The sequence below is a fragment of the Maylandia zebra genome, linkage group LG3 (assembly GCF_041146795.1).
Source record: "Maylandia zebra isolate NMK-2024a linkage group LG3, Mzebra_GT3a, whole genome shotgun sequence".
NCBI classification, from domain to species: domain Eukaryota; kingdom Metazoa; phylum Chordata; class Actinopteri; order Cichliformes; family Cichlidae; genus Maylandia; species Maylandia zebra.
In genome coordinates, this window is record NC_135169.1 from 63,560,522 (window position 1) to 63,576,559 (window position 16,038).

General features: G+C 43.9%; 1 protein-coding gene and 1 long non-coding RNA gene across 3 annotated transcripts in view; both read right to left on the minus strand.

The window, feature by feature from the left end:
- Positions 1–16,038, minus strand: part of LOC143416630 (uncharacterized) — a 28,336-nt gene that overhangs the window by 3,554 nt on the left and 8,744 nt on the right. For both annotated transcript variants that reach the window (XM_076882069.1, XM_076882070.1), the window contains exons 2-3: positions 5,472–5,577; positions 221–1,069 (exon numbers count right to left, since the gene is read on the minus strand). In XM_076882069.1, the coding sequence (XP_076738184.1) occupies positions 221–1,069; positions 5,472–5,489 (867 nt within the window). In that variant the 5' untranslated portion in view covers positions 5,490–5,577. The remainder of the gene's footprint in view (positions 1–220; positions 1,070–5,471; positions 5,578–16,038) is intronic.
- Positions 7,470–9,486, minus strand: LOC143416627 (uncharacterized). Its single transcript, XR_013097004.1, has 2 exons — positions 8,357–9,486; positions 7,470–7,962 (listed from the first exon to the last, which is right to left on the minus strand). It is a non-coding gene; the product is annotated as an uncharacterized LOC143416627 (long non-coding RNA).

Sequence of the window (16,038 nt, forward strand, 5' to 3'; positions counted from 1 at the left end):
ATTTGACTGTTTCAGTTAACACACTCTGTTTACTGGGCTGCAATAACTACAATACTACCACCATAATACTACAGTAATACTAAAATCATAACTGAAAGGAAAATCTGAATAATCACTCAGAGCTGCTTTTCCATGCAGTAGAATTGCTAACACAGTTTAATGAGCAGAGTTGTTCCAAACAGTCAGGCTAAAATGACAAGATAACAATATAAATACATACCTCACAATAGCTGCACTTGTAGAGTCTCTTTCTGGTGTGGATCTGTTGGTGTTGTCTCAGGTGATGTGGAGATTTAAAAGTCTTCTCACACAGGTCACATTGATAAGGTCTCTCCTCAGTGTGGGTAAATATGTGTTGTTGTAACTGTGCGTCTGTTGTAAACTGTTTGCCACACTGTTCACAGCAGTACACATCATGTCTGGTGTGAATGCGTAGGTGTATATTTCGGCTCCCTCTCTGGCTGAAAGTTTTTCCACAGATGTCACAGCTGTATGCCTTAATTCCAGAGTGGGTAACTAGATGACTCTGTAAGCTGCTACTGTGAGTAAAAGCTCTGCCACACTGATCACAGCTGTACGCTTTAACTCCACTGTGGATGAGCTGGTGTTGTTTTAGGTAACCCTTCAAGGAAAAAGACTTTCCACACAAGTCACAGCTGAACGGTCTCTCTCCAGTGTGGATGACCTGATGCTGTTTTAGTTTAGCCTTCAGAGTAAAACCCTTCCCACACTCGTCACAGCTGTATGGCTTAATTCCAGAGTGGGTAACTAGATGACTCTGTAAGTGGCTACTGTGAGTAAAAGCTCTGCCACACTGATCACAGCTGTACGCTTTAACTCCACTGTGGATGAGTTGGTGTTGTTTTAGGGAATCCTTCAAGGAAAAAGACTTTCCACACAAGTCACAGCTGAACGGTCTCTCTCCAGTGTGGATGACCTGATGCCGTTTTAGTTTAGCCCTCACAGTAAAACCCTTCCCACACTCGTCACAGGTGTGTTTATTCTCTCCCTTTCTTCTGTGAGGTTTGTCGGCCTCCTGAGAGCGCTGACTTCTGGCTCCATGTTGGTCCTGCAGTGACAGAGATACAAACAGAGGCAGTGAGTGAAATGCAGTCGTGGAACAAACTCAACCTTCAAACTCCATTAACACTAGTTTTAAATCTGAAGGTGGAGCGTGGCACCAAACACCTTAAAGGTCTCTTATCCCCACCTGCTGGTAGTTCTAACACATTACATCCAACCTGCTGTTAAAGATAATTCATGACTGTTCAAACACTAAAATCATGCCCATCCTTCCTGATTGTGTACACACACACACACACACACACACACACACACACACACACGCACACACACACACACACACTATTTTATAATTAAGATTATTTTGTTGTTTCCTATTACATATTTCTATAATTTGTATAGATTTATACAGAATTATTCAGTGATAATAAATCCTATGTTTGTTTATTCTAAAGGAACCCCGTTAGCTTCCACAACAGATGTTGCTCGTCTTCCGTCAAATACTCACATAAAATATTACACAATGAAGTGGATTCAAGATATCCACATAATTTCACTCTTACATCCACAGTGAGGTTTCACAACTGTTCAAATATAAGCAATCAATAATAATAATAATATTTCTCTGTCAGCCTTCTCGGTTACGACTCGTCTTCTGCTCCTCTGTCATGCGGCGTCCCACAGGGCTCAATTTTAGGGCCACTGCTCTTTTCACTGTATCTATTGCCTCTGGGTTCTATCCTTAGAAGGCATGGGATCTCATTTCATTGTTATGCCGATGACTGCCAAATTTATTTGCCACTAAAACACAAGGATGGCATCTCCATAAAACCTCTCTTGACTTGTCTAGATGACATTAAAGCTTGGTTGGTTCTAAACTTTTTAAATTTTAATGAAAAGAAAACAGAGCTGTTGGTGTTTGGACCCAGTGGTCCCTGTGAGTCCTCCCCTGTTGTTTTAGGATCCCTGGAAGTCTATTTTAAATCTGTTGTTACTGACCTTGGTTTTAAGTTGGACAGTGATTTTAAATTGGACAACAAAATCAGAGCAGTGGTGAAGTCCGGTTTTTATCATTTAAGGCGACTGGCAAGAGTAAAATCTTTTCTTTCGAGGCAGCACCTTGAAACAGTGATCCATGCTTTTATTTCTTCCCGCCTGGACGACTGTAACTCACTTTATGTGGGGGTCAGTCAGTCATTGCTCTCACGTCTGCAGCTGGTTCAAAATGCGGCTGCACGACTCCTAACAGGAACTCAAAAAAAGAGAGCATATAACCCCCGTGCTGGCCTCTCTGCACTGGCTGCCTGTGTCTTTTAGAGTTCATTTTAAAATTCTTATGTTTGTTTTTAAATGCCTTCACAGTCTTGCCCCGCCTTACCTCACTGAGCTTCTTCATCTCCACACACCCTGTCGGTCTCTCAGGTCAGCTGACCAGCTGATCCTGGAGGTACCGAGATCCAGGAGGAAGCTCAGAGGGGGCGGGGCCTTCTCTATTGTGGCTCCAAAGTTATGGAATCATTTGCCCATGCACGTTAGAGAGGCCCCTTCACTGTCCACTTTTAAATCACGTCTTAAAACCCACTTTTATTCCTTGGCTTTTAACCTCAGTGAGACTTAGTTTCTCTTTTAATTGAAGTAGTTGTTTAATTAATGATTTCACTCTTCTTTTATTTGTGTTTTATTTATATCTCATGTAATTTTATGTTACAGTTCCAATGTACAGCACTTTGTGTCAGCTGTGGTTGTTTTAAAGTGCTTTATAAATAAAGTTGATGATGTTGATGATGAATATCAATAACATTGAGGCACATTACACAAATTTCAAAAACAAATCATGTCTTACAATATTTACAACAACTAAAAGCTCTGTAAATCGGCTTTTAAGTGTTCATTGAAGTTTTGAATAATTCTCTAATTTTTTAAGGCAACTTATTCCACTTAAAAGTTGCTCTAAATGTAACAGTTTTACAAAACGTTACTTTTAACTCGAGCATTTACTAAATTGCAGTTTGTTGAAAACTGTGTAATATGATGATGTATTTCATCTGGATACTGCAGCTGAGCAGAATAAATGTGGTGTGTTTAACAGAATTGCTTTCTTTAGAACTACAAGTAAGCCATAGAATATTTTAGCCTGTACAGGAAGCCAAGAAAGGTTATTATGCATTTTATCAATATTAGTATAGTATGAACATCTTCACACTAATCTGGACGCCTTATTCTGGACTAACTGAAGTCTGTTAAGATCTGTCTTATTAGCTGCTGACCAAATGATTGAACAATACTCCAGATGAGACATTACTAGCGCATTAATGACATCTTTCATAATGAAGAAGTGATACACAAAGAGCATTTCATAGCCATAGCTATGCCTTGTCGGCAGAGTTATGTGACATTAGTGATGTTTGTACTTTCAGGGTTAACTTGGTTTTAAAGCCTTTAAAATATACGCCGTTCAATAGTCGACCTTAATCTGACAGAGAATGTGATGATTTTGTGGATAATTAAAGTCAGTCATATATCCACAAACACAACAAGCTGAAAATCAGTGATGCTGCTCGGTTTGCAGTCCTGAACATCACGGCACAAGCAGGATCCACTGCACTGTTAATGTTAGCTGTGTTATATTGCTGCCTCTGTTCGGTGGTGTTGAGCCAAACGCACTTTAACGTGTGTTTGAACGAGCTGACGGTTCACTCGTTAAGCTGAAAGAAAGATGCTTTAATCACAGCAGTCACACATGTGTCCACTGCACCATCTGGAACTCTTCTTGTTTACACTCGTAATAACACAAACACTAAATCCTGCTTCTCTGGTGCTGTTGTGTAGCAGTGTGTACACCTGAGACTGTCACCTGTCTGTCTGTCCTGCACTCTCTCTCTGTTTCTTTCTCTCTGATTGTGGAATAAAAGTATGAACATGTGTTTATAAGTTACACTTGTGTTTGAATCCTGCAGCTTATCACACATTTGATTTCCATGTGTGACGACTGCAAGTGTCCAGAGTGAGGACAGACTGAGGGAGCCACTGCTGCACATCATCTGTGAGGCTTTGCAGCCCTGATGATCCACCAGGACAAACTCAGCAGTGTGTGAGGAAGAGGAGGAGGAAGAGCCAGCAGGAGCTGACAGATGGAGAGAATAGACAGACTGTTCCCTGTTTGTGAAGGACTGCTAGGAAAGTTTAACATAACTGTCTGTGCTGAATCAGTCTTATTAGGTAATGTTCAAATAATGTGATCATCCCAGTGTTTCCAGTGTGGGAGAAAGTACTCAGGGCCTTCAAGTTACACACTATGAAAGGCAGCAACAAGTTTAATGTTCAGAAACCTAAAGTCAATATTTGTCAATATTTGTCTCTTATATATGATACATCTATATACACACTGTCACAGATACTTGTCTGTGAGTGAAGTGATTAATATAATAACTATAATATTGGCCATATTATATTTACATTACCACAGTGAGATGACTTTAGTCTCATGAACAACATCAGCTAATTGTTATTTACAGCTAATCTTAAACGACTGTTCAGCACAGAAATGAAGCCCAACAATCATGTTTCACAGTCCTGTGGTCTCAGCCTCAGATACTCATCAAATCACACAGAGCTCATGTAGAAACAAATGAACTAAATATGTTCTCCTTCATTTCTGTCAAACAAAGCTGTATGAAACGTTTCCAGCTGTTTAGTATCATGGTTGCTAGGCAACCTGGGCCGCGCGACGGAGGCTAGACGTCCCATTTCACGAGCCTACGAGCCTCGCACTTCGGCCTTAGCGGTCTTTGAGTACGCGGCCCTTGAGGACTTTAAAGCTGCAGAACCTGAATCGGGATACAGCCATGATGATCTCCAGCCTCGTGCTCGCCAACATTCTCACCTGAGTTAAGAAGACGATCACTGAAATGGTCTCAGCAGGTCCTTTGATGACAGCAATGAAATGCAGTGGTAAGGCTTTTTGGGGATTAAGTTCGTTTTCATGGCAAAGAAGGACGATGCAGTTCATCTGATCACTCCTCATAACATTCTGGAGTGCAGGCAAAATGCTATTATAAAAACTTAAGCAGCAACTTCTCCAGGTTCCAATAGTTATGCAATTCTCAAACCTTTTGGCCACGACTGTATAACCTCTTCTGAAGTTTAGTGGATATTATACATGGTTATGCTCAGGATGTGTCGGCCAGTTTCCACTGGAAACGCCTTTTGGTTAAACTGTCAGCGAGGAATTTGCATTTGCACTGTTACATTTTTATATAACTTTAATGCACATAAACAACAGCTGCTTGTTTCAGTGAAAATACATTGATGGCTTTTTAATAAAGTTGTGCAGCTGTAAAGTATTTTGTCTGGTGTCAATTCTATCGTCAGCTACATCGTTATGGCAAATGTTCAAATGTATATGGTGATAAATATCTTTGGTCATATGGTCCTGCTCTGTCTGTCACCTTCTGTGTTGAGCTCATTGTTTCCTCTGTAGTGGCTGAGCTGAGTCCAAGTAGCTGAAAATGTTCCTCTGCTGCTCCGTCAGACTCTCCTCCTCCTGCTGATCAGCTGGGACACAAAACAGATCTTTGTTAGGCTCCACACTGCACTGAAGAGTCAAAGTGTCTCATATGTTCATCTGACAAGTAAAAGAACACATTTTTGTTTCCCGAGGTGGGCAACTTGTTGGAAACAAACACAAAAGGTTTGAGCACTGATACCTGCCATTGCTGCCATTGAAAGATGCAACGCCAGCAATGTGGATTGTCAAGACTCAAACCAATCATCAAGCAAAGACAACAGGGATCAAATGTACCGCTTTTTGATCCGGGACGTACTCTGCATGAAAACAAGCGCCCACTCTTCCTGCTCAACAAATGACAAGGGCGGAGCCTTATACCACGTGATACAGAAGCTGTGCCGTGTGATGCTAAAATTAGCAGGGAAACAACAACGGAGAGCACGTCAGGGATGACGAGAAAGTGACAGGAGAAAATCCGTCCCGGTCAACCACCCAAACATCAATAACGGGAACCTTATACAGCGCTTCCCTATACACGTCGAACTCCCGCAGGCACAAAGACATCACGGAGGCTATCACTTATCACCTGACCAAAGATATGGCTCCATCAACACTGTGCAAAACGAGGGATTTAGGAAAACGATCAACACCCTAGACAAACGCTACACAGTGCCGTCCCGCAACTATTTTTCTATTGTTGCACTACCTGCTCTGTACACGCAGCGTCGAGAAATGGTGGAGACGGAATTTCGAGCAGGGCCCTGTTTCAGGAAGCCGGTTTAGTGGAAAAACTGAGTAAGTATACCCTGAGTTAACGAAAACTCTGGGTTTTCGGTTTCACAAAGCGAGTTCAGCTGAAGCCTGAGTGAGTCACTATGACGACACACGCCGTGAAGCTAACCTGCCCCCTAGCAGGTTTACTACAACTAACCCTGACTGTCTCCGCCCCTTTGTCGGAAACCTGACAGTAGGAAGTGTCAGACATGGCGCGTCCCTTCCTTGAAGAGCCAGTAGATCGTGAAGCCCAAATTCTCCGCAGAGCTCTCCGCCGGGAGAGAGTGATCAGAGCGCGTTCGGACATTTTATCATTTCCTGATGATTGTCTGTGCGAACGTTACCGTTTCTCAGCACAATCTATAATTTATTTGGATAACATCCTCAGGCCATATATTACGCATGTGACACATCGCGGACATGCTCTCAGTTCTGTACATATTATTTTTATTGCACTTCGGTTTTTTGCAAACGGGAGCTTTCTGTATAATATTGGTGACGCTGAGCACGTTTCCAAGGCTACCGTCTGTCGGGCAGTCAGGAATGTTACAGTTGCACTGAAACGTCTCCTGTACTCGTTTGTGGTGTTCCCCGGTCATAGACCCACAAGATTCATCAAAGAGGGATGCCACAAAATTGCAGGTATCAGGATGACCAAAACTTAATTTATGATGTGGTGATACTTGAACTACTACTTAAATTTTACATTTATTTTCAGGGTTCCCAGGCGTGATTGGCTGTATAGATGGTACTCACATTCCAATCATTGCTCCTTCAGTAAATGAAGGAGACTATGTGAACAGGAAGTCTTTCCACAGGATTAATGTACAGGTACATAGTTCCCTGTAGCATTTCAAACTAACAAATTATTTCATCATAGTAATGGATGCTAATTTGTGTTCTCTGCACTGTGAAGATCATATGTGATGCTGCCAACATTATCACAAATGTGGAAGCCAAGTGGCCAGGCTCTGTCCATGACTCACAAATATTCCGTGAATGTACACTGAGCACAAAATTTGGACATGGTGAGTTGAAAATACTTTAAAATATATAAAGACCAATTGCTTCAGGGACATTTGAACTGAAGTGTATCCTTCTGTCTTAGGAGAGTTCACTGGCTACTTGCTTGGTGATAGGGGGTATCCATGTTTACCCTATTTGCTTACCCCTTACCCTGACCCTGAACCGGGCCCACAGCAGCGATATAATCTGGCTAATTGCAGGACAAGAGCCAGAGTTGAAATGACTATCGGAATGCTTAAGGCCCGGTTCCAGTGCCTGCAAAGACTCAGGGTCACCCCAGAAAGGGCATGTGACATTATTGTGGCATGTGTGATTCTTCACAACATTGCCACAATTAGAGGAGAACACTGTCCTTCTGAACCAAACATCAGCAGTGATCCAAACCATGAACATCCTGACCCTCCCACGGACATACAAGATGGAAGAGCAGTCAGAGACACCATATGTCACAATCATTTCTTTTGACCCATCACCTCAACATGTTGAAAGAAGAATAAACAGATTTTTTGTTCAACTGGCTTTATTGGTCACCTGTGTTTCCTGTACACAAAGTATTAAAAGATGTAAACCTCATAAAGTGTCTCTGTTGCTTCCTCCTCTGTAACAGCTGTCAATGTTTCTTCATTATTTTCCTGTAGTAAAGAAATAAACAACATTGCTGTTCTACTGTAAACTCATATAATCTGTGGAGTAATACTCACAACTGCATGTTGGTCTGGCTCAACAGGAGGCTGCACCAGATGCAGTACACCATCACCATCAACTGATAGAATATGAGGTTTATACAGGTCACTTATAACTTACAAGGGCCCAAATGGCAATTAACAAACATACCAATCACCTTACACTTCATTGTCATTATGCTCTCAAAGACAACCAAGACTGAGGGAAGGCAAAATCAGTAGGAAAATAACTTCACTACAAAATAATCCATTATGGTAAAGAGTTTATCAAATGAATGAGTAGCACTGCAAAGGTGACTGTGAAGAAAGGATGTATGCACATCATGTATTATTTTGAATTTACCCCCTATGTAGGCACTTGTGTCTTGCGGGGTTATTGACTCAGAGGATGTCCCCGCAGAGATGCCTTCGGCCACAGGGCGCCCACTGTTTTGGCTGAGGGCCAACTGCTCAGCCTCTGTGAGTGGTGGTGGTGGAGGACCCCCACCTGTTTTTCGGGCCTCCGCTTTTTTTCTGTTGGCTATAACGGGTCACATTTGAGCATACAGAGTAAGCAAATATGTACTTGTAATGTGCTCAGATAATTTCAATAAGTGCTTACAAACAGAAAATTTATGTAGCCTCTAACTGCAATTGATTTACATCGGACAAACAGACCAAGCACTATGGCTCATAATACAATTACACCTTACCTGTTTGGACTATATTTTTATATTTCATTTTTACTTGCTGCCAGGAACGTTTGGGGCCTGTTGGGTTGCACCTGCGCTCACATCACGTCACAAAATAAAATGTATAAAATAACAAATAAAATAACATATGATAAAATAACGTGTTAAATGGGTGGAAATCCCTAGATCAATGTTTAAATTAACACTCATGCATTGACTCTGTCGGCTATGTTTTGCCATGCATGCTCACTTTCTTTTGCAGCTGTCGCTGTGTTACTTTTTTCCGCGGAATTTGCATGTTATCGGCATATGCTGCCATCAGAATTTCGGCCTCAAGCGCTGTAAAATACATTGACCGCGCCTTCTTTCCCTCCGTCTCCATGGTGACTCGCTTAATCTGTGCTCCACTGATCAGGGCTTTATGTATCCTCGTCCGCGCGCTTCACTTGGGGTTAAAGCAACTCCGCGTTGACTGAACTACTTGTTATCAGCCTTTCTGAAACCGAATATTCCGAGTTGGACAGTTCGGGGTTACTCAACCCTGCGTATCGTTTTTCACTCTGAGTTTTCTAAACCGGCTTCCTGAAACAGGGCCCAGGACAACATTTTGCTGCAACAACAAAACGTGAGACATTTGTTGTTTTATGTTTATTTATTGTTATGAGAGAATCATGATCTCAATTCTAAGCCAAAAAATGGTGATTCTCATTTTATGCAAAATCGTGCAGCCCTAACATTAACACAAAACTATTGTTTCACCAGAGAAACACACATGAAGAGAGAGAGAGAGAGACAATAACAGCTACCAAACAGTCGTCACACAATGAGAAAAGGACAAATCAACAAGTAACAATGACTAATTAATATTAAAATCTGTAACATAATGTAATGTTTGGAGTTTAGTCTGATTGGTTCAGGATGACCTGCCATTATCCAATCACACGTCTGCTTACCTGCATCTTTTCTCTTTTTTCTAACCTGAGCACCTGATGGCTTTGAACTTTTGTTGTCCATCTTCCATTGGTTTGAATTTTGCGCTCCAGTACAAACACAAATCCCCCAACCCGAGGATCAGCACAATTAACCTAACAGACCTACACCTTAGTTCACAGATTCACTTTGTCTAAGGTTGATTTCTGGGATTTCACACAACCCAGGATTCAGATGGTGAATCCATGATGGGCTTGGATTTACATCATTATAAATGAAATGTGCTCTACTTGGAAGCAGCCGGCCCCGCCCCTTTTGACGGGTTGTGTGAGACTTTAAATCATCAAACTGTAAATTATAAATTTAAATTGTTATTGATCCTTTACCCCGAGTCCTAAAGTGTAGATTTATTTTCTTACTCTTCTTATATTTATTGCTTGTTTACTTGCACTGCTGTAACTGCAGCCTCGTCGTCTCGTCTCTCTATATGCTGGACTGTCTGTGGCGGAGATGACAATAAAGTTTACTTTGACTTCAGCAGCGCGCAGGCGCACCGAGGGCTCTCGCGCTCACTTTATAGAATTTAGAAAGAACATCGGTGCAGAGTATAAGTCTGTATCATAATATCTGTTTGTTGTGTTGTTTTTATTTTGTTTTGCGAGTTGGTTATTAGATGCCGCTCCAGCCAGCCAGAGACTCCCCGCCCTCTCCTCCCTGTGCCGCCAGCAGCAGGCGCACCTCGCAAACGGAGGGCGCCCTTACTCCCAGCAAATGGCTGATAGAAAACAGATCGGTGCCTACGAATTTCCCAATATGCGCTGGCATGACGTCGGGGAAGCATGGGTACGACCGATTATTTATTTTTTTTCTTGCCTGTGATGCCCCCCCCCCCCCCCACCACGATGCATTCTATTGGTTTGCACACTTACACACACCCAGCTGTGGTTTCCTGTTTTGCTGGACTCTGGAGAGCCCCGCCTTTAACGCTCTTCTCTCACAGAGAGCAACAGAAAACTTGGAAAAACTCCAGATTGACTGAACTCAGTTCAAAGTTACCTTGACACCTTTAGATGTGAGACTTAGTGATGGTCCGCTTGAAGCTGACGCTCCGGTGCGTGTGTCAGAAAGATCAACGCGCTGCTTCAGAAGCACCGTGTCGAGGCTTGATTCGTTTGGCCAGAGTCACGTGATCAGTGACGTCTGAAGCTTCGTTTAGAACGTACCTTTTTTTAAATCGAACTTTATTGAAACACAGTGAGTATACAACATACAAACAGATGAAGTTTACAAAAGAACAGAACATGAACATACAGAACCAGGAGTAAAAAAATGATGATATGAGTAGGCGAAAAAAATCAACATATTGTAACGTGCAGTGGAGATGAAGCCAGCCGCGGAGGTGTGCAGGTGGATAGCGAATGAGCAACAGCTTCTGACTTTCCAAAAAGTACTCATTTATTTACAATATCAAAAATAAAAGTGCTACCTCTACCACACATTACTAAAGAGCACACTAGTCCGCGTACACACGGGAGCATCCATTACAGGAGGAGTGCGAAGAAGAACAAAAAGGGGGTGACACCAGTCGTGAGACAGGAGGCGCCGCCATGTGGTGATACACTGCATTACAATAGCAACTGTTACATAGTCCCCCCCTGGTGAGAAAAAGGCTGTCCTCAGCCGTACACAGCTGAAAAAGCACACACCACACCAAACAGTACCCTATACATAGAGGTTACAGCTAAGATTGGTGCACACACACAGGGCAAAAGACCATTTAAAAATGAAATTGGTGAAAATAAGACGAATATGTACAGTGGAAAATCAGTTTTCTTAGTTTTTTTCACTTTTTTCTTTTGTTCTTTTTTTTTTTTTTCTCTAAGTAAATGCCAAGAATGAACCTTAACGCACGAAAGAGCCATAAAACTGGATTAAGTAGAGCAAACAGAAACATCTACATATCATGACTCAAAGTAGCAATGCAACAAGACAGCATCAAACAGGTTTAACCAAAACATTTCACTTCAGATCAAGCCTGGTTGTGTGAAAATCATTAGTCCATCTTTTGTTGCTCCAGCCAGACGTAACTCTGGGGCAACGTCTGGGCCTGAGATTGTAATGTCCACCAGCAGCTGGGTGCTGGACAGATCTGGGTGAAACACTCTCTGGAACAGCGCCCACACCAGAAGAAGAGTCAATGTCCGGTAAATCAAAGGGGAATGGCTCAGAGTCAATGTCAGTGTCTGCAGGGGGGCCAGGGTGGGCCTGAGAGTCAGAGTTCAGACCCTCTGCGGTCTCTCTCTCAGCAGGCAATGAAACAGAATGTTCTTTGGAAGTGAGAGAGTCCCAGGTATGGAACGGTTGCATGTTCACAACATGATAAACACCTGCATCCACACCGGAGTCCACCCAAGTGAGCCTGTAATTAACATCACTGAGTCTCTGAGATACACACAATGGTCCCTGAAACAGTGGTGCAAGTTTAGCAGTAAAGTTAGACTGAGCGTCTGACCTGGGGTGCGTCTTAACTCTCACAAGGTCACCAACACGAAACGTGGCATGTCGATGTCTCAAGTCATAGTAATGTTTTTGTCTGTCATGGCTATAGTCCAAAGCTGCTTTGGCGTGGTCGTGAGCTTCCTGCAGGGAGGCTCTCAGAGTCTCAGGGTAAGGCACACCCGGTTCATCAACACCTGCTGTAGAAGGCTGAGTGATAAGGTCAAGCGGGGTGTCTAACTCACGACCATAAAGCATCATGGCAGGAGTCATACCTGTACTGTCATGGGGGGCGGTGCGCAGAGCAAAGCAAATCTGAGGGAGAAACTTGTCCCATGATGTGTGCTTATCACCTACATAAGCGCGGATTGCAGTTTTCAGAGTCCGGTTGACGCGTTCAGTAGCATTTGTCTGAGGGTGATATGCCGTAGTGAGTCTGTGCACCGAGCCTAAGGCAGAAACAACATGTTCAAAAAGCTCACTCACAAAAGGAAACCCTCTGTCAGAAATGAGGTAAGTGGGTGTACCATGCCTAGCAAAAATGTCAGTGACGAATTTACCAGCTGCTACCTGAGATGTAGCTTCTTTGACAGCACTGGCTTCAACCCATTTAGTCAAATAGTCAACAAACACGATCAAATAAGCATTACCAGTGGGGGTGCGGGGAAGTGGCCCAACAAAATCCACACCCACATACTCCCAGGGTTTCTGGGGGACAATGGGAACCATAAGACCGGCTGCTTTTTTCTGACTTGGCTTGGTGAGTTGGCACACTGAGCATGAAATCACATAGCGTTTCACATCAGCTGCCATTTTGGGCCAGAAAAACCTAAAACGCAGTCTAGCCAATGTCTTAGAAACACCCAAGTGACCTGCTGTGGGGTGGTCATGGTAATAGTCCAGCAAGGTGCCTCTCATGGAAGTAGGGGCAAACAGTTTCAGCTCTTTCAAAGGGTGCAAAGCACATGTGGACTTGGGTTCTCTGTGATACAAAAGAGAGTCATACACAACATACTGTAACAAGGTGGCATTGTCCGAGCTGTTCAGAGAGTCTGCTTCAATGTCTCTGAGGAGTGGACCTGTGACATGATCATCTAACTGCAGCTGTCTGAATTGTGAACGGTCAGCCAGAATGACGGGGGGCAGAGTACGAATGTCCAGGCTGCCCATAACAGCATGATCTGGTAAAAGATCAGTCGGCCTGTCACAGGTCAGAGGCAAAGGGTTGCGTGACAGTGCGTCGGGAACTTTGTTCTGTGCACCAGGTTTGTGCACTATTGTGAAATCAAAGTCCTGCAAACGAAGTGACCAGCGGGCGAGTCGGCCCGTTGGGTTTTGACGAGACATGAGCCACCTGAGACTGTTGTGGTCAGTGAAGATAGTAACATGAACACCTTCAACATATGGGCAGAAGTGTTCCAGAGCCCATATCACAGCGAGGCACTCCTTCTCTGAAGTGCAGTAGGGGAGTTCAGCTTTGTGAAGGGAGCGACTAGCAAAAGCCACAACGTACTCACGACCCTTATCATCCTTTTGCATCAACACTGCCCCAAGACCAATGTCACATGCATTGGCGTGAATGGAAAAGGGACGGTTGAAGTCTGGAAATGACAGGATCGGAGCTGATGTGACATGATCCTTCAAAGTGTCCATGGCCCTTCGACAGCTGTCATCCCAGAGGAAAGCATTGTCCTTTCTGGTGATGGTGTGAAGAGGTTTGGCATGGCGGGCATAATTCTGAATGAAGCGTCGATAATAGCCAGTCAAGCCAAGGAACTGACGGACGTGTTTCACTGAGGTTGGGGTATCAAACTCCTTAACCGCCTTTACTTTGCCCGGATCGGGCTTAACACCTGATGATGTGATGCGGTACCCGAGAAAGGTGAATTAATCGAGGCAGAATTAGCACTTTTTGAGCTTCAATGACAAGCCAGCAGCCTGGAGTCTGTCCAGCACCTCCTCAAGATCCACTAAGTGCTGTTCAAAGGTAGTTGAGGCGATAACAATGTCATCCAGGTAGACTGCGCACGTTTTGTAAATGAGGCCAGCAAGCACAGAGTTCATGAGTCTCTGAAAAGTTGCAGGTGCGTTGCAGAGCCCAATGGGGCACCACCCGAAAATGGAAGAGACCGCAGTGAGAGATGGCAGTTTTAGGCTTCGAGTCCTCTGCTACAGCAACCTGCCAATAGCCTCGCGCTAAGTCCAATGTCGAGACAAACTTTCCTCTTGCCAGAAAGTCCAAAGACTCATCTACACGAGGCAGGGGATAAGAGTCTTTTTGGGTAACTTGGTTGAGCCCTCGAAAGTCCACACAAAACCTTGGTTCCGTGGCCGCTCTATTTACAATGACTACAGGAGCTGCCCAAGGGCTTGTGGAAGGTTCAATGATGTTGTCCTTCAACATTTGTTGCACTTGTTCTTCAATCACACATTTCTTAGCAGGTGACGTGCGATAGGGTAGGAGATTGACAGGTGTTGCATTGCCAGTCTCTATGGCGTGCTCAGTGAGAGCCGTTCGACCAAGTTGACCATCAAACAAGGAGCTAAACTTGCTGAGCAGATTTAGTAAAGCATCCTTGTTGTTCTCTGAGAGACTTGCTTCAGACAGTTTGGCTGTTAAGTCTGAGCGAACCAAGTCCAAAGACATCAGTGTTCCAGGTGAATGTGAGTAATCATTTTGAAGGTCCTCGTCATTGTCTGCGAGTGGGCAGGGGATGTCCTCAATGTAGACTGTTCTAGTGGGAATGTGAATAGAAACAGAAGCTCTTGCCATAAAATCCATTCCCAGAATGAAAGGAGAGGACAAATCTGGTATTATGGCAAAACGCTGGTAAAAGTTCTTGTTCATGAATCCAATATTGAGCCAAATAACACCAACAGGGATACAGGGAGCATTATTGGCGAGGTTAACTGCAGGACCATTCCACTCACTTGTGTTTCTAGGGTAAGAGTCATTTACTTGAATGAGATCTGTTCGTACAGCCGAGAGGGAAGCACCCGTGTCGAGGGTAGCATCCACAGATGAAGCATTGAAGTTCACTTTCGTTCTTAGTGGGGTATTCCAGTGGACTTGTGAAAAATTGTCTTCCAAGTGTCCAAGACTGTGTCCACCCTGTAGTGAATCGGGCGTGTGAGGCTCCGTTAGTAACTGGGGGAAGGTTGGTCTCTGTGAAATGTCCTCCCCCCCCTGTAGTTTCCCAACTGCCTGTATTGTGGCTGGGATGTGGTGCTGCTTAATTCCACCTTTTCATGGCCAGGGTCAGAGGGGCCAGGTGCTGGCAATGGCTGGACTGGGCCATGCCTAGCGGTGTTCGAGGCTCGTTGTGGCAAATGAGGTTGGGTGTTACAGTTTGGGCAGGTGCGTGTAGTGAACCCTGGCTGAGAGCATTTGAAGCAGTAAGGTTCAGGCTTATAGTTGTCTTTGCTACATAAAGCAGGCTGTGGTCTTTGTGGTCCAAGCACTGAGTGAAGCTCATGAGCGCGTAGCAGCAGGTCCATTACAGAAGTGACATTAGCGCCATACAGGGCAACTCTGTATTTTTCGAGAGCATGTTTACTAATTAGGTCAATTCTGTCTTTTTCAGGTGATGGGCTCTTCAGTTTGTCAAACTCACTCAACATGTGGGCGACAAAGGTTGGGAGCGGCTCGTCCTGAGCCTGAACACGATCCAAAATTCCTCTCAGGATGCGTTCTTGGTTGTCAGGGGGCAGAAAAACTGTCTTAAACAGTTGACAGAATTGAGCCCTTAACTCCACCACTTGTTGGCTAAGGCTAGGAGTCACATTTTCAACTATCTGGCACATAGTTGAAAATGTGCCAGACGTGTGCCAGATGTGCCATGGAACGAGGTAAGTTCCATGTCTGAGTCAGAGTCGTCTGGGCAGTGTGCCATTGCGATTTCAAAAAAATTAAGCCGCTCCAGGGCAC